This window comes from Mobula birostris, chromosome 11 (assembly GCF_030028105.1).
Source record: "Mobula birostris isolate sMobBir1 chromosome 11, sMobBir1.hap1, whole genome shotgun sequence".
Lineage (NCBI taxonomy): Eukaryota > Metazoa > Chordata > Chondrichthyes > Myliobatiformes > Myliobatidae > Mobula > Mobula birostris.
The window spans coordinates 50,265,254-50,290,797 of record NC_092380.1 but is presented as its reverse complement, the minus strand read 5'-3'; the positions used below and the strand labels follow the sequence as shown (position 1 = coordinate 50,290,797).

Genomic DNA, 25,544 nt, shown 5'->3' with positions numbered 1-25,544 from the left:
GGAAGATGCTCAGGAATAAGATCTTTTGCCCACTCACGCCGAGAAGCCATCCCAACATTCTCAGACAATTTCACCACAGAAAGGAGAGAATGCTGAAGGACAAAAAAAATTAAAGAACATGTGTACAGTATATGAAGAGTGGGACCAGTTCAGTTATGCTTTCTAAGAGCTGGTACAAAAACAACAGGCTGAATGGGTTCCTTGGTGCTGAGAGGCTGTTTGGTCCCTGGGTTCAGTGTTTACGTGCGTGCAGATAAACAACACTGAGCTAACAAAGGCTCAGAATAAATCAGTGGTTCACTCTCGCCACTGAGCTGGTGAACAGCCCTGGGTGAGTGGTCAGAGAGAGACAAATTCAAAAACAAGCCTCACTGTTAGTAAGAAGGAACAGAGAAAAGAGCCTTTGTAAAATCAGCACCGTTAATTGTGAAATCACAAGAACCCCATCAATGGCCTAGCTTTGTTTATTCTTAATTGGCCTTTCATGCGGACAATGAGCATAGAACAAATAAATTGGAAAGGAAATGCAAGTGCTGGACATCTGATATAAGAACAGACAATGGTGGATGCAGATTGCCTGATGAGAATTATCCAATATTTTCCTTGTGGAATCTGATGCTTTGTTTTTAATGAGGGAGTCACCATTTCATCCAGAACCACTTTATTTCATTGTCTTGCTTCTCGGTGTGCTGGATTGATCTGATCTCCCATGGACCTGTTAATTTGCTGTCCTGGACCTTTTCATTTGGATCAACTTGGTTGAAAATCTTGGATCTTCATTGTGGAATATTCTGGTGGAAGAAAATAGGCACAATCCCCCAACTCCTCTTTTGTGCCAGTTCACCATAGGCCTCAATCTCCCAAACTTTCAAAACTTTATCAACCCCCACTGTAAATACTTCTAAAGATCTAGCCTCTGTTAAAGGAAGGGTAGGGTATGATCCCACAGTTGCAGCAGGATAGCTTACATTAGGAAAAGGGGAGGTGCAATGAGACCTGGGTGTCATTATACACCAGTCATTGAAAGTGGGCATGCAGGTACAGCAGGTGGTGAAAAAGGCGAATGGTATGCTGGCATTTATAGCGAGAGGGTTCGAGTACAGGAGCAGGGAGGTACTACTGCAGTTGTACAAGGCCTTGGTGAGACCACAGCTGGAGTATTGTGTGCAGTTTTGATCCCCTAATCTGAGGAGAGACATCCTTGCCATAGAGGGAGTACAAAGAAGGTTCACCAGATTGATTCCTGGGATGGCAGGACTTTCATATGAAGAAAGACTGGATGAACTGGGCTTGTACTCATTGGAATTTAGAAGATTGAGGGGGAATCTGATTGAAACATATAAAATCCTAAAGGGATTGGACAGACTAGATGCAGGAAGATTGTTCCCGATGTTGGGGAAGTCCAGAACGAGGGGTCACAGTTTGAGGATAAAGGGGAAGCCTTTTAGGACCGAGATTAGGAAAAACTTCTTCACACAGAGAGTGGTGAATCTGTGGAATTCTCTGCCACAGGAAACAGTTGAGGCCAGTTCATTGGCTATATTTAAGAGGGAGTTAGATATGGCCCTTGTGGCTACGGGGATCAGGGGGTATGGAGGGAAGGCTGGTGCAGGGTTCTGAGTTGGATGATCAGCCATGATCATAATAAATGGCGGTGCAGGCTCGAAGGGCCGAATGGCCTACTCCTGCACCTATTTTCTATGTTTCTATGTTTCTATTTGGGCCCAATGCAGCATTGGTGTTCTACCAGACGCACTAAAAACTGTTTTAGGCTTTTTCTGAGTGGTACGTTAGACCAACCACACCAAATATTAGTTGAATTAGACATCCATTGAAGCCTCGCCTTGCTTCGGCTTAATGAGCTACCCAATTCTTTCTCACTATAAACCCCTGTTGAAGAATGTTCTTGGAAATACACAGAGTTATAACTGGAACAATAGCAAAAGAGGCAGTGAGTGGGAATAAAGGGTGTTTATTTTGGATGGCTGCCAGTGACTAGTGGTGTTCCATAGGGGTCCGTATTGGGGCCACTTCTTTTCACATTATATGTCAACGATTTAGATGATGGAATTGATGGTTTTATGGCCAAGTTCACTTACAAATACAAAGGTAGGTGGAGGGGCAGGTAGGGCTGAGGACACGGGGAGTCTGCAAGACTTCGATAGATTGGGAGAGTAGGCAAAGTAATGGCAGATAATTTAGGAAAGTCTATTGTCGTGCACTTTGGTAGAAGGAATAAAGGTGTAGACTATTTTCTAAACAGGAAAAATTCAAAAATCAGAGGTGCAAGGGACCTGGGAGCCCTAGTGCAAGTTGAATCAGTGGCGAGGAAGGCAAATGCAATGTTTGCATTCATTTTGAAAGGACTAGAGTATAAGAGCAAAGATGTAATTCTGAGACTTTAAAGGCATTGGTCAGGCGTTTGGAGTATTTTGAGCAGTTTTGGGCCCTTTATCTAAGAAAAGATGTGATTGCATTGGAGAGGGTCCAGCGGAGGTTCACAAGAATGATCCCGGGAAACAAAGGGTTAAAGTGTAAGGAGCATTTGATGGCTCTGGGCCTGTACTCACTGGAATTTAGAAGAATGAGGGTGATCTCACTGAAACCTATCGAATAATGAAAGGCCTTGAAGGACTGGATGTGGAGAAGGGTTGCCAGTCCCGCCAAAGGGTTTCAGCCCGAAATGTCGACTGTACTTTTTCCCATGGATGCTGCCTGGCCTGCTGAGTTCCTCCAGCATTTTGTATGTGTTGCTTGGATATCCAGCTTCTGCAGATTTTCTCTTGTTTGGACGTGGAGAGGATGTTTCCTATAGTGAGTCTAGGACCAGAGGGCACAGCCTCAATAGAGTGATGTTCATTTAGAACAGAGATGAGGAGGAATTTCTTTAGCCAGAGGGTGGTGAATCTGTGGAATTTATTACCACAGATGGCTGTGGAGACCCTGTTATTGAGGGTATTTAAAGTGGAGGTTGGTAGGTTCTTGATTAGTCAGGGCATCAAAGGTTACAGTGAGAAGGCAACAGAATGGGTTGACAGAGATCGTGGGTCAGCCATGATGCAATGGTGAAATAGACTCGATGGGCCGAATGGCCTAATTCTGCTCCCGTGTCTTATGGTCTTAAAATACTGCAGATGTGGAAAACTGGAAACAGAAGCAGAAAATGCTGGTGGTGAACTGACTTCTGTGAAGCATGTACGAAGGGAGAAATGGCAAGTCTGGTGATCTTTTCATCAAAATGTAGCTATTTCAAATTTCACACTTTAGTGTGAAGATTGCTATTTACAGACTCTGCGAATGCAGCTGAAATAGTCCCTACTAACTGATTTGATCAGTTTACTGTGCTGTTTATGAAAATTGGCTATACAGCTGATTCATTTCAGCACTGATATAATCAGCATCTGTTTTGGTTAATGTCTCTTGCTGCCTTTTGATTTTGTTTTGTATGTTGAAGGCCTTGTTTATCTCCAACTACTTTTTTTTAAGCATTTGCAATTTCTTTCATCTCAGTTTTGTGGCTGATGGAGGGGATTGTGTTAGTTAACCTGGGTGATTTCTTCGGGGAGGTGTAGGCTTTAGGGTCATACTGCATGCAAACTCTTTGGTTCAATTCGTCCATGCTGATCAAGCTGTATACTTGAACTAGTCCCATTTGTCTGCCTTTGGCCCATATCCCTCTAAACTTTTCCAATCCATGTTCCTGCCTGTCTAAATGTTGTAACTCTATCACTGGTAGTTGTTCCAAATACCCACTTTGTGAAAAAGTTGCCCCTCTGTGGCACTTTTAATTCCTTCCTTTAATGGTATATCTCTAGCTTTAGACACCTTACCTTGGGGGAAAAGACTGTGACCACTCTCCTGGTTTTTGCCCTTGTGATATAACCTCCCCTTATCCAGTTACTTTGTACGATTCAAGCCCTCCAGTCCTGGTGACATCCCCATGAATCTTTCCTGCATGTTTTCCAGCTTAATGACATCCTTCCTCTAGCCAGGCTGAACATAATTCTCCAGGAGTGGTCTCACCAACATCTTACACAACCTTGACATGACCTTCCAACTCTCGTGCTCAGTACCCGGATCGATGAGGGCCAGAAACCTTTTTTATCACCTTGCTATCTGTGTCACTATTTTCAGGGAACAATGTACTTTGTACTCCCAGGGCTCGCTATTCTATGTATAATACTCTCCATTTACTGAGAACAGCATGCCCTGGTTTAACTTTGCATCACTTAGTACCACTTTGAATTGAGTCCTTTGGCCCACTTTCCCAGATTATCTAGATCTTCTTGTAATCTTTGATAACCCTCTTCACTGTCCACTATACCACCAATGTTTGGTGTCATCTGCCCAGTGTGCCAACTACATACTCATTCAGGTGGTTAATATAGATGACAAACAACATAGGTCGTGAATACTGATCCCAGTGGCAAACCACTGGTTGCAGGGGTGCTGTTTGAAAAACTACTCTGTAATCCCTAACACCAAGTCAATTCTGTATCAAATGGTCTGGATCACATGGAATCCCAAGTGCTTTAACCATGTGGTGGGAAAGGCCTGCTGTTGTTGGTCAGGGGAGATCCATTTCCTGGTCTGGTTTGAATCAACATCAGCAGAAAGAGTGGGAATTCCTGACTGATTGACTCAGTTGCTCATAGCCGCAGCAACCCAGTTTCAATCCCAATCTGTGTGAATCTTGTACATTCTCTCTGTAACTATGAGAGTTCTCTCTCAGTGCCCTCTGTACCTGTCATATTCCAAAGGTGGGCATGTTGATAGGCTAATCGGCCAGTGTAAACTGTCCCGAGTGTGAGGCTGAGTTGTAGAATCTGAAAAGAGTTGATGGGAACCCAGGAGAACGAGATTGCACTGTGAGCTGGCTTTGACTGAATAGGCCGAAATGTCCTCCTTCAATATAGGAATGAAATTTGGTATGTTTCTCCTGGGTAAGGAGGAGTGGAGGGCATGCTGCTCCAAGTTGGAGATCAAGGGTGTGGACGTTGGACGTGAACAGAAATGGCCTCTGCGTTAGAATGATGTATGTCTTGACTTACAGTGGTAAAATACCCACGTGGGTGACATGCTGTCAGTCTCTACTGTACATCAGCAGAAGTTCAAGAGGAATCAAGAATAATTGGGAACTATTCCAAGGATTAAATAATGGGGCTGCTCCGTGGGATAATTACAGTTGATTACTAATTAATGGGACTCGTCAGATTAAACAGGTCCAAGCCATAGTCCATGTAACCATATCAACATTTAGTACTGATGTGATTTATGTGCATATTAGTCTTTTGCACAATGGGCATGGATGTTATTCTTTTGCCTTTGTAGCATAATCTTCTATTTTCTGTATGCTATGTCCATTATAGATTCAAGATTTGTTATTAAAACCTCCATGTGTGGAGAAAAGAGAATAAAATCAGGTGCAGTGTAAAATGGGGATGGTGATTCATTATTACCCTGTTGAGTTAGGAAACTAGACAAGAAGGAGTTTGGATCTAAGTTATTTATCCTCTTGGATCTAATTAAACAGGGGCTGAATAGCCCACTGCTAGCAAGCCGATCATCAACATGACCGGAACATCCCAGGACATCAGAGCTGAAGCAGAAGCAGAAAATGCTGGAAAGAAAACCTCAGCAGATCAGACAACATGGGCTGCAGCGGAACAGTCAGCATTTCAGGTTTGTGACTGCTCAGTGGGCCTAAGGTGCAGAAATCCTCAGCTGAAAATGTCAAGTGAATGATACACTGTGGTTAAAGGTCAGAGGCTGGGCTTCCTGTGGCTTGTTACTCTCCTGGCCTTGCAAAGCTTTTCCATCTCGAAGCCAGGGCTGCCTGGGTGAATGCAGCTTCAGCAACACTCGGTTACCCAGGAGAACTGTGTGTACCAGCAATGAAATCCACTGCATAGGCGACTCGGACTTCACCTCCCAAGCCCACGATCTCAATCACCGAGAAGCATACGGTCAACAGGCACTTGGGAAAAGCCACCACATGCAGGTTCCTCTCCAAGTCACACATCATACCGACTTGGAAATATATCGCCCTTCCTTGATGATTGCTGGCCTGATTCCTAAAGTGTACTTCCTCACAAGACCATGAGAGTCTCTTCACCAGGACTGCAATGATAAGTGGCAAAGCTCACCACCCCTATCTGAATTGACAATTAGGTGGACAAGAAATGGAGGTATTGCCGATGATACATACACAGCTCAAGAATGAAAATAATACATTTCTGATAAAATGAGGCAAGGGATATATTTGTACTGTTTCCAGGAAGAATATGCCATTGTGCTGCTGTGTCTAAAGCACTTTTACAAATACCAGTATTACTTCATTGCACCATTCAAAGTTTGGAAGGATCAAGTCTAGTAACTAGCCTGCTACGCAAATTTATTCAGACATGATGCAAATGTAGTTTCTTTATTCAAAGAGTGTAAGAAACTATTGTTATCTTAATAGGGAAAATGGGAAAATATTGGAAGCCATAATGAAACACTTTGAAAGTTCAAAGTAAATTATTATCAAAGTTATGATGACTATGCGTCACCATTTACTACCTTGAGATTCATTTTCTTTCAGGTATTCAGAGTAGAACAAGAAATAAAATAGAATCAATGGAAAACTATACATAAAGACTGACAAATTACCAATGTGCAAAAGAAAAACTGTGCAAATAAATAAATACAAACATAAATAACATGTACTGAGAGCATGAATTGTAAAGTCCTTGAAAGTTAGTCCATAAGTTGTCCATTACTTCAGACTTGAGGTGAGTGGAGTTGTCCACACTGGTTCAGGAGCCTGATGGTTGAAGGGTAATATCTGTTTCTTAGCCTAGCAGTGTGGGACCCAAGGCCCTTTTGCCCTAACAACGGAAGGAAATCAGACAAAGTCAATATTGTTTCTACATAAAACCATATCTGATCAATATTCTATTGATGTACTTAGCTTTCCAGATGGTTGCAAAGGTGTTGCAACAAAGGTTATTTAGGCAAACAAAAGTTTGTGTTGTAAGATATAACACGTTGGTGTGGGTCAAATCTTGGCTTGCTACCAGGAAACAAAAAAGGCAATGAAGGGTTTATTTTTCTGGTTGAAAATGTAATGAAATGAAATGAAATATCTTTATTGTCATTGCATAGAACAATTTGTCATGCACCAATACTGTACAGTGAAAATGAGTTTGCAACTCTCATACTCAATGCTATAAAACAACAAATAAAATAAATAAACAATAAATAAAATCAAGTAACCAGCCAGTACAAGCAATGTCCAGCAGTACAAAAGCACAACTCAGATGCAGGACCGCCATAAAACCAGTATTAAAAGGAGCAATATAACAAATTTAGGGATGATGCTTGATTGATTGGTTCAGAGCAATTATAGCCCTGGGGAAAAAGCTATTTTCCTTTAACCAGTGGGGTGCTGCAGGGATTAGTGCTGGGGCCTCAACTTCTCACCATTTACACAAAATATCCAAGTGACCGCAGTAAAGAAAGTAACAGTGCTAAGATTGCTGATGACACGGAGTAAGTTGTGAAGTGGACAGAAAGGGCTACAAGGGGATAGAAATAGGCTAAGTGAGTGGGCAAAGATCCATCAAATGAAGCATTATAGAAAGATATGTAATTGTTCATTTTGGCAGAAACTAAATGGCCTCACAATTAAGTGGCATATCTTTGGAGAATATCTTTTAGTTTGCTGCTTCTTGAAAAACATTGGCAGAAAACCGGATGAATTTTGTTTTGATAACCAAAGAAAGGAGAAATTTAATACATCAAAAATGCGCCCTCCAATGTGAAGTACTGTAAGTTAACAACAATTACCCCAGAAGTTTAATAATTAAAGGACTTTGAGTCAGAAAGCGTACCTTTTAACGGAATTTATTGTTGTAATAAAACAATAATCAATTCCTACAAATGGTTCTTGTTCTTTAGCTCTAAGCAAAAACAAACCACAGTCACAGACATCATCTGTCTTTTAAAAAATTTTGACCGTCTTTCCAAATCTTTGACAACTCTTCTGGAGATTTTTTTCAAAGTTGTTTGTAGTACTCTGAAAAAAAAGAGCTTCTCAGATCCTTTGAGGTCGAGGAGACTTTCTCCGTTAATTGTCCACTCCACAGCAGGCTGGATATGAGCAGGTATAAATTCACTCTTGACTCATGTGAGATCCAAAAATAGGGCTGTTGTGAAAGACCGAGGCCTTGAAGTGATAAAGGTATTTAAAGGTACTGAAAGACTATTAAACGGATTATAAAATCTGAAGGTTTATAAATTCTATCACATGGCACCATGTTTTCACTCACAACTGCCTTGCTGGAATTTTGGCTGCCAAATGCAATCGAATGCTTTGTGCAAGTATGGTTGCCTTTCAGGACAATTCCCTATTTTAATGCAGGCGTAGTCTAATAGGGGTGGTCCTCCACCATGTTACTGTGCCGGAGTCCTGACCCCGGGCGCTGTCAGTGTGCAGTTTGCATGTTCTCAATGTGACCGCATCCTTTCCTCCAGATACTTTAGCTTCCTCCCACATCCCTGACATGGGTCGATTGCCCCTAGTGTGTGAGTGTACGGTAGATTCACAGTGTCTACGGGAAGCTGGGGGAAACAGAATGGGATTAGTGTAAATGGGGGTGGGGGTGGAGTGTCCAAGGATTTATTTGCTGTATGCCTATGTGGCTCTCTGACTCTGGAGGTGAGTTTGAACACACAGGAAGGAAGGCTTTTTAGAAAATAAGTGGTAACTCTATTTTCAGTTTGAAAAGACATAGGCAGCTCACTCTGTTTCATGCATCTATTAACAAGATATCTATTAAAAGTAGTCACATGTTGTGATTGTAGGCATTGTAAGTTTGAATGAAAATGTGCAACACACAAGCTTTTTGGTTTGGAAAATCTGGCACACTAGCCTTGAAAGGGTTCTAACTGTTGGATTGACACTTGAATGCCTTGCTACTAAAATGCATTCCGTGAGGAACATTGTCTGCCATCAGCCGCAAATTTTCATCAGGCTCACCACCTGACTCGATGCCAGTTTATGTGGTAGAGGCAGCAGAATCACAAATGCAAATAGGTTATGTGGTTTCTTCCACATATCTCACTGATAGTGTCAAGGAAATGTTTACATGAAATTAGCTCCCGAGGTGTGATAGTTCTTCCGTCAGTATTCAGTGTTCAATAAATCAGAAAAAGGGAGTCATTTTTAAGCTAGTTGTTCATCCTCAACATTGCACGAAAGTACACAAACCTACACATATTGACACACATTTGTGCGTTCATAATCATGTCAGTTTATACAAAAAATATTCCAGTATAAGCATTATGCACTTCTCCACAGAAATCTTAAAATGAAGATGTGCACCATTGATAAAAAATTGGTTTTACTGTATAACCCATGGCTTTATTCTAATTTTATTGCCCCCCCCCCCATATTGCATTTATTGTAAAAACATATATGTGTTGTCAAAACCAAGGCTGCATGCAAAACCACTTGTATGTTTTACAAAAGGGGCTAAAACATGGAGCTGCTGGGATTCCAGACACTCGGAGCACGGACTGTTCGGTGTACGACTGGATAGTGACATCTCAGAATCAGGTCTCTTTGATTTGCTTTAAGAGTCTTTCACGGGTCTGCGTACAAGCTGTCCTTTTCTCTGGATAAGTCTTTTTCTTCACGGAAGCATTCCCTGCGGACGTCGAATCTTGTTTGTGTGACACTCCTGAGGACTTTTCGAACTAGGGGAAAGGGAGCCTCTGCCATCAGTATACACACAGCTCCGTGTTGCCGTCATATACACCACTTAGACTTCCCAACAGGCAAATCACAGAGCTCCTCAGTCACTCTCAGAGTCTCAAATTAGATTGACAGGCAGAGGAAAACAGGGCAACTAGTCATCCCATGGAATAACACCCAGGTACTGTGTGTTGCAAACTTGGTTAAAATAATGCACATCTTCAAGTAATTGCACATGGGGCAAAAGAGGAAGATTTGCTAGTTAGTTGTAAGCCAGGAATGTATTGTGACATGGGACTATTCATTGTTCAAATTCAGATAACCAGGCTAATGAACAATACTAGTGACACCAAGTTCCTCTTGCATTTTATGATATAATCTACTTCCATTTATTTCTACGCACAAGCCTCTTGTGTTTCAAACCCCTGAGGCCTTCTTTTTTTGCTTTGTTTGACAGTGACAAAGATGATGTCAATTCTCTTCTGTTTACTTTTATCTTACCGCAGTGCATAAACGAAAAAGCTTGTTATGCAAATAAAAAAGAACATTTAAAGAAAATAATCTTCTGTTTCATTATCTGATTCAATGCAGTGAGACAGTACATGGATGTGAGGAAGATGGAGGGATAGGGACATGGTGTAGGTAGGAGGAACTAGTATTTGGGTGTTTTTGATTTGCTTTTTAGCTGGGTCAGCACAGCACTGTGGGCCAAATGGCCTGTTCCTGTGTTGTACTGTCCTATGTTCGGTGTTCTGAGTTCCTAGTCAGATTGGGCCCGAGTGGTCTTTCAAATGAGCCAGCATATAAAGGACCTTTCAGAACCGGGTAAAGCACTGCTATCAACTGTTCCTTCCTTTCTACATTGGAGAGTGAAATTGAATAGTTTCTGTTGTCCCTTGCAGACAAATCCCAACGAATTTTACAAAATTCCCATTGATTGGCTTTAGATCTTCATAGAAACATAGAAAACCTACAGCACAATACGAGCCCTTCGGCCCACAAAGCTGTGCCAAACATGTACTTACTTTAGAAATTACCTAGGGTTACCCATAGCCCTCTATTTTTCTAAGCTCCATGTACCTATCCCGGAGTCTCTTAAAAGGCCCTATCGTATCCGCCTCCACCACCGTTGCCAGCAGCCCATTCCACACAATCAACACTCTCTGCATAAAAAACTTACCCCTGACATCTCCTCTGTACCTGCTTCCAAGCACCTTAAAACTGTGCCCTCTCATGTTAGCCATTTCAGCCCTGGGAAAAAAGCCTCTGACTATCCACACGATCAATGCCTCTCATCATCTTATACACCTCTATCAGGTCACCTCTCATCCTCCGCCGCTCCAAGGAGAAAAGGCCAAGTTCACTCAACCAATTCTCGTAAGGCATGCTCCCCAATCCAGGCAACATCCTTGTATGAGGTTGAGTGAACTCGGCCTTTTTTCCTTGGAGCAACAGAGGATGAGAGGTGACCTGATAGAGGTGTGTAAGATGATGAGAGGCATTGATCGTGTGGATAGTCAGAGGATTTTTCCCAGGGCTGAAATGGCTAGCATGAAAGGGCAGTTTTAAGGTGTTTGGAAGTGGAAGTAGGCACAGAGGAGATGTCAGGGGTAAGTTTTTAACATAGAGAGTGGTCAGTGTGTGGAATGGGCTGCCGGCAACAGTGGTGGAGGCGGATACAATAGGGTCTTTTAAGAGACTCCTGGATAGGTACATGGAGCTCAGAAAAATAGAGGGCTATGGGTAACCCTAGGTAATTTCTAAGGTAAGTATGTGTTCGGCACAGCATTGTGGGCCGAAAGGCCTGTATTGTGCTGTAGGTTTTCCATGTTTCTATGTTTCTAAATCTCCTCTGCATCCTTTCTATAGTTTCCACATCCTTCCTGTAATGACGTGACCAGAACTGAGCACAGTACTCCAAGTGGAGTCTGACTAGAGTCCTGTATAGCTGCAACATTACCTCTCGGCTCTTAAACTCAATCCCACGGCTGATGAAGACCAATGCACCATATGCCTTCTTAACCATAGAGTCGAAATGCACAGCATCTTCCTGCGATGTTTGCAAATGGCAGTTAACCCCATCTGTATCAGTCTGGGATCAGCTGGTGTAATAAGTCAATTCCTAGTCAGAATTAGCTCTTGACATCTTCAAATTTATTGAAAGTGACTTCAGCAGAGACCAATTACATCCTTACAGAGTTTCCTGTTTTTCTATCTAGATTTGTCTCTGCACATGTACCCCTAATTTTAATTGGTTTGTGATTTCAGTGACCTTCGCCCCATTCCCCACCATTTCTTCCCCACGCCGTCACACCACATCTTCCCCCCCCCCCCCCAGGTGAACTCATTTCAGGAGCATTTGACAGTCAAATGCTATCCTTTGTCTTGGCAGCACATGCAGTGCTGTTGTTTATTCTCATTTCTACTTAATTATCCTTGTGGTGCCCCGTACTGTAAGAAATGACAGCATCAGCGGCAAAATACAAAGCCTTTCAGGCCGCATAGTCTGTTTCTTTGACAGTGAAAAGGTATTGGCTTGGGCTCTGTCATGGGTTAATTTGTGTACCTTTGTTTGGATGTGCTGATCACAGACCAAGAATAATAAAGCTGGCCCAAAGGCTTAATGCACGTTGAATGGCGAGATGCAACACTATGGAAATATCAAAACTGAACATTGCATGTTCAAGCACCCCGAGCATTTTATTTTCGGTTCTCTTCCTGCCCTTCTCTGAGGATAAAGAACTTGCATTTATAATAGAGCTTTCTCACGTTCCAAAATAAGTTACAGGCACTGAGCTACTTCTCAAAGTGCAGTTATTTGCATATTGTAGGAGACCATGCCGAAAAGAACATTTATCAGATGCAAGCCTAGGCGTTAGGTGTCAACAGGTTATTCAACCACGGTTGGAATTTCCCCTGAACCCAATAAGCTTTCACTGAATGCACATCACATCTTGTTTCATGCAGCAGTTTTATCCACTGCAGAGGTCAGCCCTACCATCCAGCTGTGGCCTCGGGTAAGATCAAGTAACTTAACGCAGAATGAATATTAGACCCAGAACCTTTTGATCACTATTGCACTCGGCAATATTACATTGTTTTACTGACAAGATCACTGACGGTGGAAATGTTCTTTGGAAACAATGCTTCCAAGGTTTGGAAGTGGAGCACACTATCTTTTTCCCTGCAGATCTACACCTAAGGAGGTGAAAGCCAGCCAAATCTGGTGAAGCCTGGTTTAAGAGCACAGGAAAGAAGTCAGAAAAAATAGCATTTAAGAACTACCCTTCACTCCCAAAACACTTCAAAGTCACTGAAATATTTTTGAAATGTAATCACTATTGTACCCCTCATAATATCAATGGGCATTGCTCCCGTCTCAAGTTCACTTGCTTTTAAAACCCTTGTCAACATCTGTTATTTCTAGAATGTATCATTACAGCACCATACTAGCTTCTACTCTCTTTCAACTTGAGATACTCCAAATCTCTACTGCTCATGTCCTAACTCTCTCTCGACATCCTTCCCCTATGTCCTCTATTTAGGATTAAAGTTCAAAGTAAATTTATTATCAAAGTACCATATAAAAGTAAAGGTGAAGTTCCTCCTTGTGCCTTTTTTGGCACAACAGGCGGCAACCTTGCCATTCTTTTGGCGTTTGTCTGTTTTACAAGGCTGTGTTGCCAGCTCAATGCTCAACCCAGCTTGGATGGAAAGAGTGCAAGGAGCCAGCCGGATTTGAACACAGGACCTGATGTTCTGAAGTCTGGGTGCAGATACCATTACACCACCCACACAGAGCATAAACTACCTTGAGAAAGGAAAATAAAGAAATACAATAACATTTATGAAAAACTGTACATAGATAAAAACTGACTAACAATCAATATGCAAAGGAAGAGAAACTGTGCAAATTCAAAGTAAATAAATAAATAATACTGAGAACATGAGACGCAGAGTCCTTCAAAGTGTGTCTGCAGATTGTGGAATCATTTCGGAGTTGTGGTTAGTGAAATTATCAGCCCTGGACAAGCGGCTGCGCAGATTGTCACATGGAAACAGTGAGCTGTCCGTCTTGCTTCTCGGGTTGCAGGAGCGATATCTCTCTCTCTATCTCTCTCTCTCTCTCTCTCTCAGAGAGAGAGAGAGAGACACTATCTGAGATGGCGAAGTGTTGGGATGGACAGTAGGGGGGAGAGTGAAGGGTTAATGCTTTTGCTGCTGCTTCTGTGTAGGAGAGTAGAGGGAGGCTTTGGGGTTCTAATATTTTCTGACGTTCATGCTTTGGAGTATTTCTTCTGTTTTGTGGATGTCTATAGAGAGTAAGAATTTGAGGTTGTATGCTGTATACATTTTCTAATATCAAATTGAAACATTGAGCCATTGAACCGGTTCAGGTTCTTGATGGCTGTAAGGTAATAACTGTTCCTAAACCTGGTGATGTGAGATGTAAGGTTCTTGTTCTTCCTACATGATGGTAGTAGCGAGAAGAGAGCATGGCCTGGATGGTGGGGGTACTTGATGATGGATCCTGCTTTCTTGTGGCAGTACTCCTTGCAAATGTTCTGAGTGGTAGAAAGGGCTTTTCCTGTGATGGATAGGCTTTTCTGTTCCTGACCACTGCCGTTTCCATACCATGCTGTATGCAACCAGTTTGGAAATTCTCCACTGTGCATCTACAGAAGTTTGTCGAAGTATTAGGAGATATGCTGAATCTATGCCAAACTTCTAAGAAAGTGGAGGCACTGTCATGCCTTATTTGTGATGGTACTTATGGCCTGGTCCCAGGACAAATCCTCTGATATATTTCTTCTCCACTTTTTATCCCCTAATGAGGATTGGCTCGTGAGCCTCCAGCTTCCTCCTCCCGTAGCCGATAATCAACTCTGGTTTTATTGACATTGAGTGAGAAGGTGTTATCATGGCACCATTCAACCAGATTTTCAATCTCCTTCCTATATGCCGGTTTATCACCACATTTGATTCAGTCCACGACAGTGGTGTCGTCAGCAAACTTAAATATGACATTGGAGATATATTCAGCCTCACTGTCATAAGTATAAAGTGAGTAAAGCAGGGGGCTAAGCAGATAAACTTGTGGTGCACCTATACTGATGGTGATTGTAGAGGAGATGCAGTTGCCAATTTGTACTGACCGGGGTCTGCAAGTGAGGGAATTGAGGATCCAGTTGCACAGGGAGATATCAAGGCCTCAGTCTTGAAGCCTACTGATTAGTTTTGAGGGTGTGACAGTGTTGAACGCTGAGCTGTAATGAGTGAAGAGCATCTTGATGTATGCATCTTCATTGCCCAGGCATCCCAGGGCTGAGCAAATGAAATGGCACCTGTTGTTGTGACGGTGGGTAAATTGGAGCAGATCCAAGCGACTCCTGGAAAATCTTACTAGGTTAATAGTGGTATATAAATATGTTAGTGTTTGTTGTTGTCATATAGGAAACTTGGTAATGTGCACACAGCAAGCTGCAAGATAAACATGAAATAAATCGCCAGGTTATCTCTTTGTTTGATGCTGGTTAGAGGATAAATACTAGCTAGAACGTTGGAGAGAAATACGTCCACACCTCATTAAAGTAATCTGACGGGACCTTAATACATCCGCTCGATGGACATTTAGGACCTGGGTCTGACATCTCATGAAAAAGACCACTCAGCACTCCTGTGGCTCTGCAGCCCCCTGTTCATCTGGAGTCTTCAGTGTCCAGTATCTGAACACTTCACTTTGCTGAGATGGTGCACTCCATGATGTGCCAATGTCCACAGTGGGTCCATGCATTGTGTGTGGTCCTTCTCCTTTCTGGACGGGCAGAACACATCCGCATTGAAATAAAGGCACTACCATCAGTAAAGAAAGCATGTGTTTGATTAAACTTTCTCTCATTTTGCTACAGATTCCTTTTCATGCTGATTTGCTCACTGGAAGGAGCTAGAGGCTGCATTAATACGGATGCTATAACTTCAATTAAAGCCCTGGAGGTGATATTCCACCTCAAGAACTCCCCAGCCTCAGGACGAGGTGAAGAGTGAGTCGCTGATGATGGGCTCCTTCCGCAAGCCTAGGCCTCGCTTTCTGAGTTCTCCAGTGCTCAGTGACTTACCTCAGTTCCATGCAGCCAGGCAGGCGGCGTTGCTTGGCTCCAACAAGGCCTGGAACAGGTAGGAGCACTTTCGTCTTCTTTAAACAAATGAAAATGGAACACGGCTCAGGAATGGACTTGCTGGGATAATAAATTTGCCCTGCAGATCTGAATTTCAATTTCCAACCTAACCTATAGGGATGAAATACTGACTACTGGTTGTTAAACTCTTAAGTGAAATGATATCATCCTATTTCCTATTCTGAATGACATTCTATCATCAGACTTTCCATAATTCCAGGCGTTAATGTTCGACTGATATTCATGTGGGTAATTGCCATGGGAGTTGGAGATATCCTGCTCATTGAAAGGGCAAAACAGTGGCACAGCCCCACAGTCCCGGGTCCATATTTGACCTTGGGTGCTGTCTGTGTGGGGTTTGCACATTTTCCCTGTGTGTTTCCTACCACAAAGACGTGTGAGGTCTTATACTAATCAACCACTGTAAGTTGCCCCTTGGTAGAACCAGAGGGGAGGTGGTGAGAATGTGGGAATAAACCTGGGATTAGCATTGGACTGGTGATTAGTGATGGGTGCAGATTTGGTGGATCAAATAACCAGTCTCTCTGCTGTATATATCTATGACAGTGGTCCACAACCACCGGGCCACAAAGCACATGCTACCAAGCAGCGAGGAAACGATATGATTTGGCGATATGAAACGATATGAGTCAGCTGCACCTTTCCTCATTCCCTGTCATGCACAGTTGAACTTGAAATAACCTACCAAATCATACCAAATAACACATAAAACCTAAATTAACACTAACATATAGTAAAAGCAGGAATGATATGATAAATACTCAGCCTATATAAAGTAGAAATAATGTATGTACAGTGTAGTTTCATTTAACAGAATCGGGAAGATTAAGCCAAAACCGATTTGTAGAAAAATAATTGGCACGTACACGTATGCTCACGTCACACATGCACACACAGGTGCCCACACAAGGCTTCATGGTCATAGTAGTCTTTTTCGGGGTAAACACAAGTGTCCCACATTTGTCTGCTACTTTGGTCCCTTATTTGGGTGAGAAAGTTGGCAACACTACTTGAACACCACCCCCCCCCACCCCCGTCGGCCGGTCCGCAAGAATATTGTCAATATTGAACCAGTCTGCGGTGCGAAAAAGGTTGGGGACCCCTGCTCTATGTCTCTCTGACTTGAAGGGCAAAAGGATTATCCATGGGTAGACATAGTCTTTGACACAAGCATTGGGTACATTGAATGGTGGCGTCAATATTCCCAGATGCTGATATCCATGAGCACCAAGCCGATCCTCCTCCATCAGAGAAAGAGAACTTGCATCTATATAGAGGAAACTAAGGTGGAGCGTAGAATTCATGTCCTTTGTGACTGAAAAACCCTCCATTGGGTCACAGGACGAGACCTCTTTGATGTAGCAGTAAATTATGTGAACCTCTGTGCATTTACACAAAACGAAACTTGCATTATGGTTTCTGAGAAATTGAGGTGGTAAGCAATGTTGCTGAGATTGGGCAGGGAAGTTAATTAGGTCCTGAGCACAGTGCTCAACCCATTTTCCAGTTTTTGGGGAGTGCCAACACATTCAGTGCAATCCCATTTTGAGAGGGGTTAAAGGAGGAGCTCAAGGTCCCAATCCTGGTTAGTGCTGGAAGAGCTGCATGCGACAGGAAGTGGGAGGACAAGAAGAGAGTCAGGATTGGACGTAATAATGAAGCGCTTCTGTTTGCGTGGTATCCTCTCTCAGAGATATCTGGATGCAGTTCACAATGATTCACGTCAGCGTCCATTTCATGCAAGGCAGGATCACTGAAGCATTATGATTGAAGGTATTTTATTAGCCACGACCCTGGAAGAGCTCGCTGCTCAAATAAGGCCACCTGACCCAATTTAACAAGAAGATGTTAACTAAGGGCATTGTCTCTCAGAGTACAGCACCTCCTCCATGTAGTGCTCAGGTTTCATGCTGCGATTATATGAATAAGATGTAGGATGTGATTTTAACCCACAGACTTCTGACTCATGTTCTAAAAATGAACAAGGCCTTTCCTACTGAAGAATCTATTGACATTTGTTTGCAGATTGGATATAACTCATCTTCGCAATAAGACACGGCTCCCTATGTACCTCCCCCTTAAAGTGCTCAGGAGAGAAATAACACAGGCAAGAATTTGGAGATCCCCAGAACACTCCTATCTCATTGAGCAGCACATTCTGATGTAGTGGAAGGTTGCCTCTCCACCTCCCCAGCACACTGCAAAATAGACATTTCAATATCAGTGTTTTTTTTAGCTCATGCTCCTCCATAATTTACTCTTACCCACTGTGGACTTCCTGTTTCTGAATAGAGTGTTCCAGTCGATGAGTTGATCCAGGCAGCCTTCACTAACCTCTGTTAATGGCAGTGTAAGAGGACAAAGAAACCCAGCCGGACTGACTCGGTCCTCAGTTTCCCCTCCTCCACCACATTCTCTCTGACACTGAGGGCAAATCTCTATCGAGAACCCACATCCAGCACTTAGTGCCAAGCTAGGCCAGCACGATGACTCTTATTAGCCTCTAGAAGTGTTCTTCTTGCTCTCTGGGTTAAACCTTTTTTGCATAGTCGGGGAATTAAGGGTTATGGGGAAAAGGCAGGTAGGTGGAGATGAGTCCAGGGTCAGATCAGCCCTGATCTTACTGAATGGCGGAGCAGGTTCAATGGGCCAGATGGCCGACTCCCGCTCCTATTTCTTATGTCCTGACTACCTTAGCATCTGATAGATAGATAGATATACTTTATTAATTCCGAGGGAAATTTGGTTTTGTTACAGCCGCACCAACCAAAAATAGAGCATAAATATAGCAATACAAAAACCCCCAACAATCAAACAACAAAATGCAAACTATGCCAGATGGAAAATAAGTCCAGGACCAGTCTATTCGCTCAGGGTGTCTGACCCTCCACGGGAGGAGCTGCACGTTCGATGGCCACAGGCAGGAATGACCTCCCGTGCCACCAAGTGCTGTATCACGGTGGAATGTGGCCAAAGTCCAACAATAAAAAGTTCAATATCCAGTCTGCAAACACGTTCCTCGATCGTAATATGCCCCGGATTGCACCATCCGTTGTTAACCAGATCAGTAAGCACCCCTCTCCTTCACGCCGCTTACCGCTCTCAGTGCACTTCCGGTCAGCCAGAACAGTATTACCCACCGAACTCCTCTTCTCCGTAAGTCTCTTTTGTCTCGACCCGGTCCTCTTTCCTCGGCTTTGTGATCCCCCTCTGTGTGTTTTCCTCCAGATTTCAGCAGGGGTGTCCGCCACTCTGCTCGCTAAACTGGCCGGCATTTGCTGGCCTGTGGAATACACAATGCGACCTTGCTTCTGTCCTGCATGTCAGGATGTAACCATTTCCAACGCTAAAGAAAACCCGAATAAAACTCTCTCTATCAGCATGATAGAGAGGGTGCAGCTTCGACGTGTTACCATGAGAAAAAAAATACAAAAAATAACGTAAATTAAAAAGTAAGAAGAAGAAAGTAAGAATAGATCGGAACGGCTGTACCAGGCTGCATGCATGACCGGCACATGCGCACTAACTGATCTGGCATGAGAAAAGAACAAAGAAGAATCAGCACTCCCTCTTTTTCAAACCTGCCGCTGGCTTATCAATTTGCAGCCTCAGTGTGTGCAGTGAAAGGCTCAGAACACCATATTAGCAGTGGTGCGTAGTGAGCAGAGCTTTAACACTGCAGGCATCACTGCGGCATAGCTGGAAGAGTTGCTGCCTCTTGGCTCCTGGGACAACGGTTCAATCCAGTGCTCTCTGTATGGACCTCGCACATTCTCCCTCTCACCACATGGGCTTCTGTCTGAGATGAGCAGGTCGGTAGGTTAGTTGGCTGCACTAAATCCTTTCGTGTAGGGGTGGCAAAATGTTTTGAGAGTGTGAGCCCAAATCTTCTGAAATAGTATCTTGCATGCCATAGTAACTTTGATCATTGATTAATGAATTAGTAACAATAATTACGGATGTTTTTAAAGAAAATGGAGGAATCCTGCTGCTTATTTATGTGTATTGATTGTTTTACGAGGAAAATTGTAATCCTCAGGCTCGCCTGCTCGTGTTCATCGAGGGGAAAACCGCCTCTGGCCCCGCCAAACTGTGAAATCACCTTTGTGTGGACGCTGCGTAATGTACCGCCCAGTTACAAACCCACAACGCAAAATGTCAGACAGTACACCATATGCAATTAAATGATTGAAGTTTATGAATCTTAATCTGAATATAGAGTTAGTAGTGAAAGTTAAAAAGGGCCTATTTCAAGGAAAAGTGAAAAGCTCACGTTGGAGCTCACTCATTCACCATTCTTCCACCATCGATCTCCTCTGAGCATCGCCAACCTTCAGGCCCTCAGATCCCAGTCCACTCCGTTTGGTGGTCTACCACCTCTCTCCACACATGTCTTCCCTCTTCATCTTTCCTCAACCAAAGAACGCGAAAAATCTCCTTCCAGATACACAAGACAGAGCAGCAATCTCTGATTGGCTAATATGCATAACCACAGTCCTGTTCTCTCCAGCCATAAATCAAACATTGCTGCTACAGAGAAACCGTTACCTCAGCAGTGAACATTACAGAGAAGCCATTACATTAGCAGTGAATCCTTACAGCGCATTACAAAAGTATAAGAGACTGATTGAAATAAATGTAGCATTTTAGAAACCTGCTCAAAACTATTCATATTTAAAGAATTGAGGAGCAATATAGTGTATTCTGCATGCCATGTGCCAACAAAAGTTTTGTACAAGCCACGTTGGGCACACATGCCATAAATTTACCAGCCCTGCCTTAGTGTGCCAGTGAGCTTATGAGAGTATGAGGAGAATAAATAGGAATTAGTGTTTTATTAGCGTAAGTGGGCCAGCATAGACTCGGTGGGCTGAAGCACCTGTTTCTTTGCTGTATATCATCCAGTGTGCTGTAATTTTATGATCTCTCTGGGGCTGAGACTATCCCAAACCATGTCCCTGACAGTTCCCGGCCCAGAGATGCTGTACAATGACTTATCTCCTTTAGGAAAGGAAGCCCGCTGTCTTGGTGACTGTTTCTACACCAGGGTAGATTACCCCCAAGTGCCCGCTGAAGTGGTCAATTAAACCACAGGAAACAGAAAAGGCAAGTCAAAAGGGCGATGTTACGATAGTCATGAGAGATTTTAACACGCAGGTTGATAGGGAAAACCTTTTAGAGGGGTTTGTCATTGAGTCTACTAGGGGATCAGCTATACTGGATTGGGTGTTATGTTATGAGTCAACGTATTGCCCTGGAAATGATGACGCCAGTCCTGTTGGACTGTTTGTAGTAACTTTTTTTCTATTCTTTCTACTTCCCTTCTAATATTTATATCTGTGCACTTGTAATGCTACAGTGACACTGTGATTTCCTTTGGGATCAATAAAGTATCTGACAATCTATCTACGCAAGCTTTTCATTGTATGTACTCACCGTTCTTATGAACGTGACAATGAACTTGACTTGACCTGACCATTACAAACTCTGCAATAGCTTGCCAGCTGTGCATCAGCAGTTCTGGAAAAAGCACTGCAATTTTATAACAAGCAGTGGAAAATATAAAAAGAGCAGAATGCTGCCAAACACTCTGCAAGTCAGACAGCATCTGTGGAGAGACAAACAGAGTTGCCATTTCAGGTTGAAAATGTCGTGTTTTGTAACTCCAAAATATAAAACTAATTGAAAGAAAAACATGGTGCCAGGGATAACATGTTTTCGTTTTACTTCAGTGAGGTACGCATTGTGGCATGATGACTTATGCCATTCACTTACTTCTACATGTAACCCATAATTAATTACTTAATTAAATGAAGAATGCTTATTCATACAAAATATTTATAATATTACTGAAATAAACTCCAATTTAATATAGAATGTATCTTAACTTAAATATGTAATGTATTGCTCTCTACACAGTATTCTATATAACGCAACTACTATATAGACATTCACAGCATAGAAATTTTTAAGTTGTCTCATTCAGGCCTAAAGATTTATTTGCTGTGGAGGACCACTTACTCTTGTGGGATAACACTTTAGCTCTCAGTTTGGATGGTGCCACATAAGGCAACCTCCATTAAGGGCAAGTTCATTCCGCCACTGGGATAAATGGGGGAGCTAGAATTTCTGCTGCACATTCCAGCCATTTTGGGTTGCCATGTAGACCTGAGACAGCATGGGGTCTTTTGTCATTTCTCTTTGGATCATCTCTGCTCTAACGGGGAGACTTTGGATTTGCATTTGGGAATGTACGTCAAAGGGAGTGTCCTCTTAAATTTTCCAGCTATTTCCTTTTCCAAGGGTGAACAAATTAGATTAGATTTTATCATCATTGTGTCGAGTACAGATACAAAGCCAATGAAACAGTACTGAGACAGGACAATCCATCAGCATTTCCAGGATTAGCTGTCATCTTGAATTTGATCTTGTAATTGTGTCCTCCAAGAAAGAGAGCCCTTCTCTGCATTTGTGCTGCTGCTGTTAGTGGAACAGCCTTCTGTAGATTGAAAGGTTGATGATCAGTAACAGGGGTAAACTCTCTTCCATACCAATACTGGCTGAAACATTTTACACCCCAAACCAGACTCAAGGCCTCTCCCCAATCTGCGTGTAATCTTTCTCGGCATTGGTAAGTGAGTGTGTTGCAAAGTCTATGGGGTGTTCACTTCTGTCACTCATAACACGTGACATGACTGCACCGATACCATAAGGAGAGGTGTCACAGGCAAGCTTCACTGGATGGTGTGGATCATAATGTCTGACGTTACCATTTCCATTGTCTTTGGGAAAGCCACCTTACACTGCTTTGTCCATTGCTATTTCTTGCCGACCTGTTGTAATGAGTTCAAGGGGTGGACACAGTAGCTAGGTTTGGCAGGAGCCTGTTATAGTAATTGACAATTCCTAAAAAGGACCACAACAGCAACATGTCCTTTGGCCTTGGGACATTCACCACTGCTTGAATTTTCTCAGCACACTGTAATGCTTTTCAGTTAATGGTGTGACCACATGAAGCAATACTTGGTTTAAAGAATTCACACTTGTGTCATATCTGAGCCCATAATCATCCAATCTTTTTAACAATGTCTTGAGATTTTGGAGGTGTTCCTTGTCATCCCCACCAGTAACAATGATGTCATCCAGGTAACACTGAGTACCTGGGCACCCTTGCAGTACCTGGTCCATAGTTCTCTGCCAGGGTGCAGATTCAGATGCTACCCCCAAAATAAGCCTATTGTAGTGATAAAACCCTTTGTGAGTGTTTATGGTGAGAAATACTTAGGATTCTTCTTCTATCTCCATCTGATGGTAGGCCTCAGCTTTGTCCACTTTGTTGAAGTGTTTTCCTCCAGAAAAGTTTGCAAAGATATTCTCTATCCTGGGCAGAGGGTATTGATCTATTTTACTGGGTTGATGATGACCTTAAGATCACCACAGATCCTGACTGACCCATTCTTCTTGGTTACTGAGACCTCTAGCATTGCTCATAGGCTCCAATCATACTTCAGCCTCTATGTGACCTAGCTCACTGACTACTTTATTACAGATGGGATAAGAACTGGATGGGCTTTGTAAAACTTGGATGTGGCAATTTCATTTAACACTATTTTACCCCTGATATGTTTGAGTTTTCAAATTCTATCCTTGATCACTGCTGTGGAATCACCCACTACCTTTCTTAATTCTGTCTGCCTGTCTGTATCTTGTTTTACGGCGGTTGGCATCCAGTTTAATGGTGCATTACCGCCACCCTCTGCTCCAGAACGTGCACTAGACATACATTCTAAATCCCTTCACCCAATCGCGCGCGCGCACACACACACACACACACACACACACACACACAAACCTACACTTCATCCTCCCATCTTTGACCATCCTAGTATCCTATTCCTGTTTATTCGTCATATTCTATAAAAAACCCCTGTACCCCTTAAAAACGCTAAAAATACCCGGACTTGTGCTCTCTCACCCATGCCCAGCAACCCTTTTAATGTGAATTCCTGCATCCCCAACTCCCTTAATTTATTTCTCATCATCTCTCTCTATCCCATACTTCCTGCAACTCAGAACTACATGTTCTACTAACTCCCTTTCCTGACATTCCTCACACAATCCTGTCTGGTGTTTCCCTATCATTTTCAATGTTTTGTTTAATGCACAATGCCCCTTTCTTAATTCAATTTCAATTGACTCTTTTGTAGGGGGTGTGGCATGCAAATCGTGGATGGATCTCCAATCAAGTTGTAGTTGTCTCAGCCAACCACAGCCCCACAATGTTGAACCTCCTGTTCTATCACATACAAGCCCAATATGGCTTGTTGGTTGTTGAATTTCACTGTTACAAATGTCATTCCCACAGGAATGATCTTTTCTCCACTGTAAGTTCTTAGTTAGATATCTGCAGGCTTCACTTCAGTATCTTTGAAATGCCATTCAAACTCATTTTGTGGAATGTCTGAAACAGCTGAGCCATTGTCCAATTCCGTTTTAATTAATTTGCCATTCACTTCTGGTGTAAGTAATATTGCTTGTCTCTTATTAGTTTTCACATTGTAAAACTCAAGTCTACTCAGTCCTGTGTCACTCTTATCGTTATCAAATTTTTCATCAACAGCATGCAGATTTTTTGAGACTACACCTTGACTTTTTTTGTCTTTTGTTTTCCCCCATTTATTTTTGTCTTCCCAACATGCTCTTTTCATGTGTCCGATTTTGTTGCATTTTCTGCAAGTTTTGCCTTTAAACCTACATTGGTCTGGTGTATGTGAGCCCCTGCCAGAACAGTGACACAATTTGTTCAGCCCGGCTGGCTCCTGTTTAGACATTGCAATTTTGTTCACGCTTACTTTCATTCTTGACTGCAACTCAATTCTGTCTCTGTCTGCTGCTTCCATTGATACAATGATTTGAACTGCTCTTTTAAATTTGCGTTGTGCTTCACTTAAAAGCTGTTTTTGAATGCTTTGTCATAAGATTCCACAAACTAAACAAACTCTCAGTGCCTCATTAATCCCATCACTGAACTGGCAATACTCGGACTGATGTCTTCAATTCAGTCATATACGCTGAAATTGACTTCTCTTCCTTTTGATTCCACTTAAAGAACCTAAAGTGTTCTGCAATCAACAATGTTTTTTTATTCTAAATGTTCCTGCATTTTTTCACGATATTAGCACAACTGATTTCAGCTGGTTTGGTTGGAGCAGTTAAACTTCTAAGCAAACTGTATGTCTTTCCACCTGGCACTCATTTCTCATTGGTTATTTCATTTGCATTAAAATATTGTGCAATTTCTTCTTTATACATCACCCAGTTATGTTTTGTGCAATCAAATGCAAATATCTTTCTGATGTAGGCATCCATTTCTACTCTTATTTATTTATTATTACCTGGTACTCACTGTTTATGAACCTGTAAAATTTTGTCCGGTTTCTACCTGTTTTATAACACGACCATCTCTCTCTCTTTTCCCAAAGACATACAAATTGCATTTTGTTTTTAACTCGACCATCTTGCTGCACTTTTTTAAAAACTCAAATGTTTCGCTACACACTTCAACGGGTAGGTTTGTTTAAAACTTCCTCATCACCACCGTTATGTTT

At 42.5% G+C, this 25,544-nt stretch overlaps 1 protein-coding gene across 3 annotated transcripts in view; it reads left to right on the top strand.

Annotated features, from left to right (window-relative positions):
- LOC140205075 (proline-rich protein 5-like) overlaps positions 1-25,544 on the top strand; it is a 129,675-nt gene that overhangs the window by 40,930 nt on the left and 63,201 nt on the right. For all 3 annotated transcript variants that reach the window (XM_072272228.1, XM_072272227.1, XM_072272230.1), the window contains exon 2: positions 15,649-15,913. In XM_072272228.1, coding sequence (XP_072128329.1) covers positions 15,792-15,913 — 122 coding nt within the window. In that variant the 5' untranslated portion in view covers positions 15,649-15,791. The remainder of the gene's footprint in view (positions 1-15,648; positions 15,914-25,544) is intronic.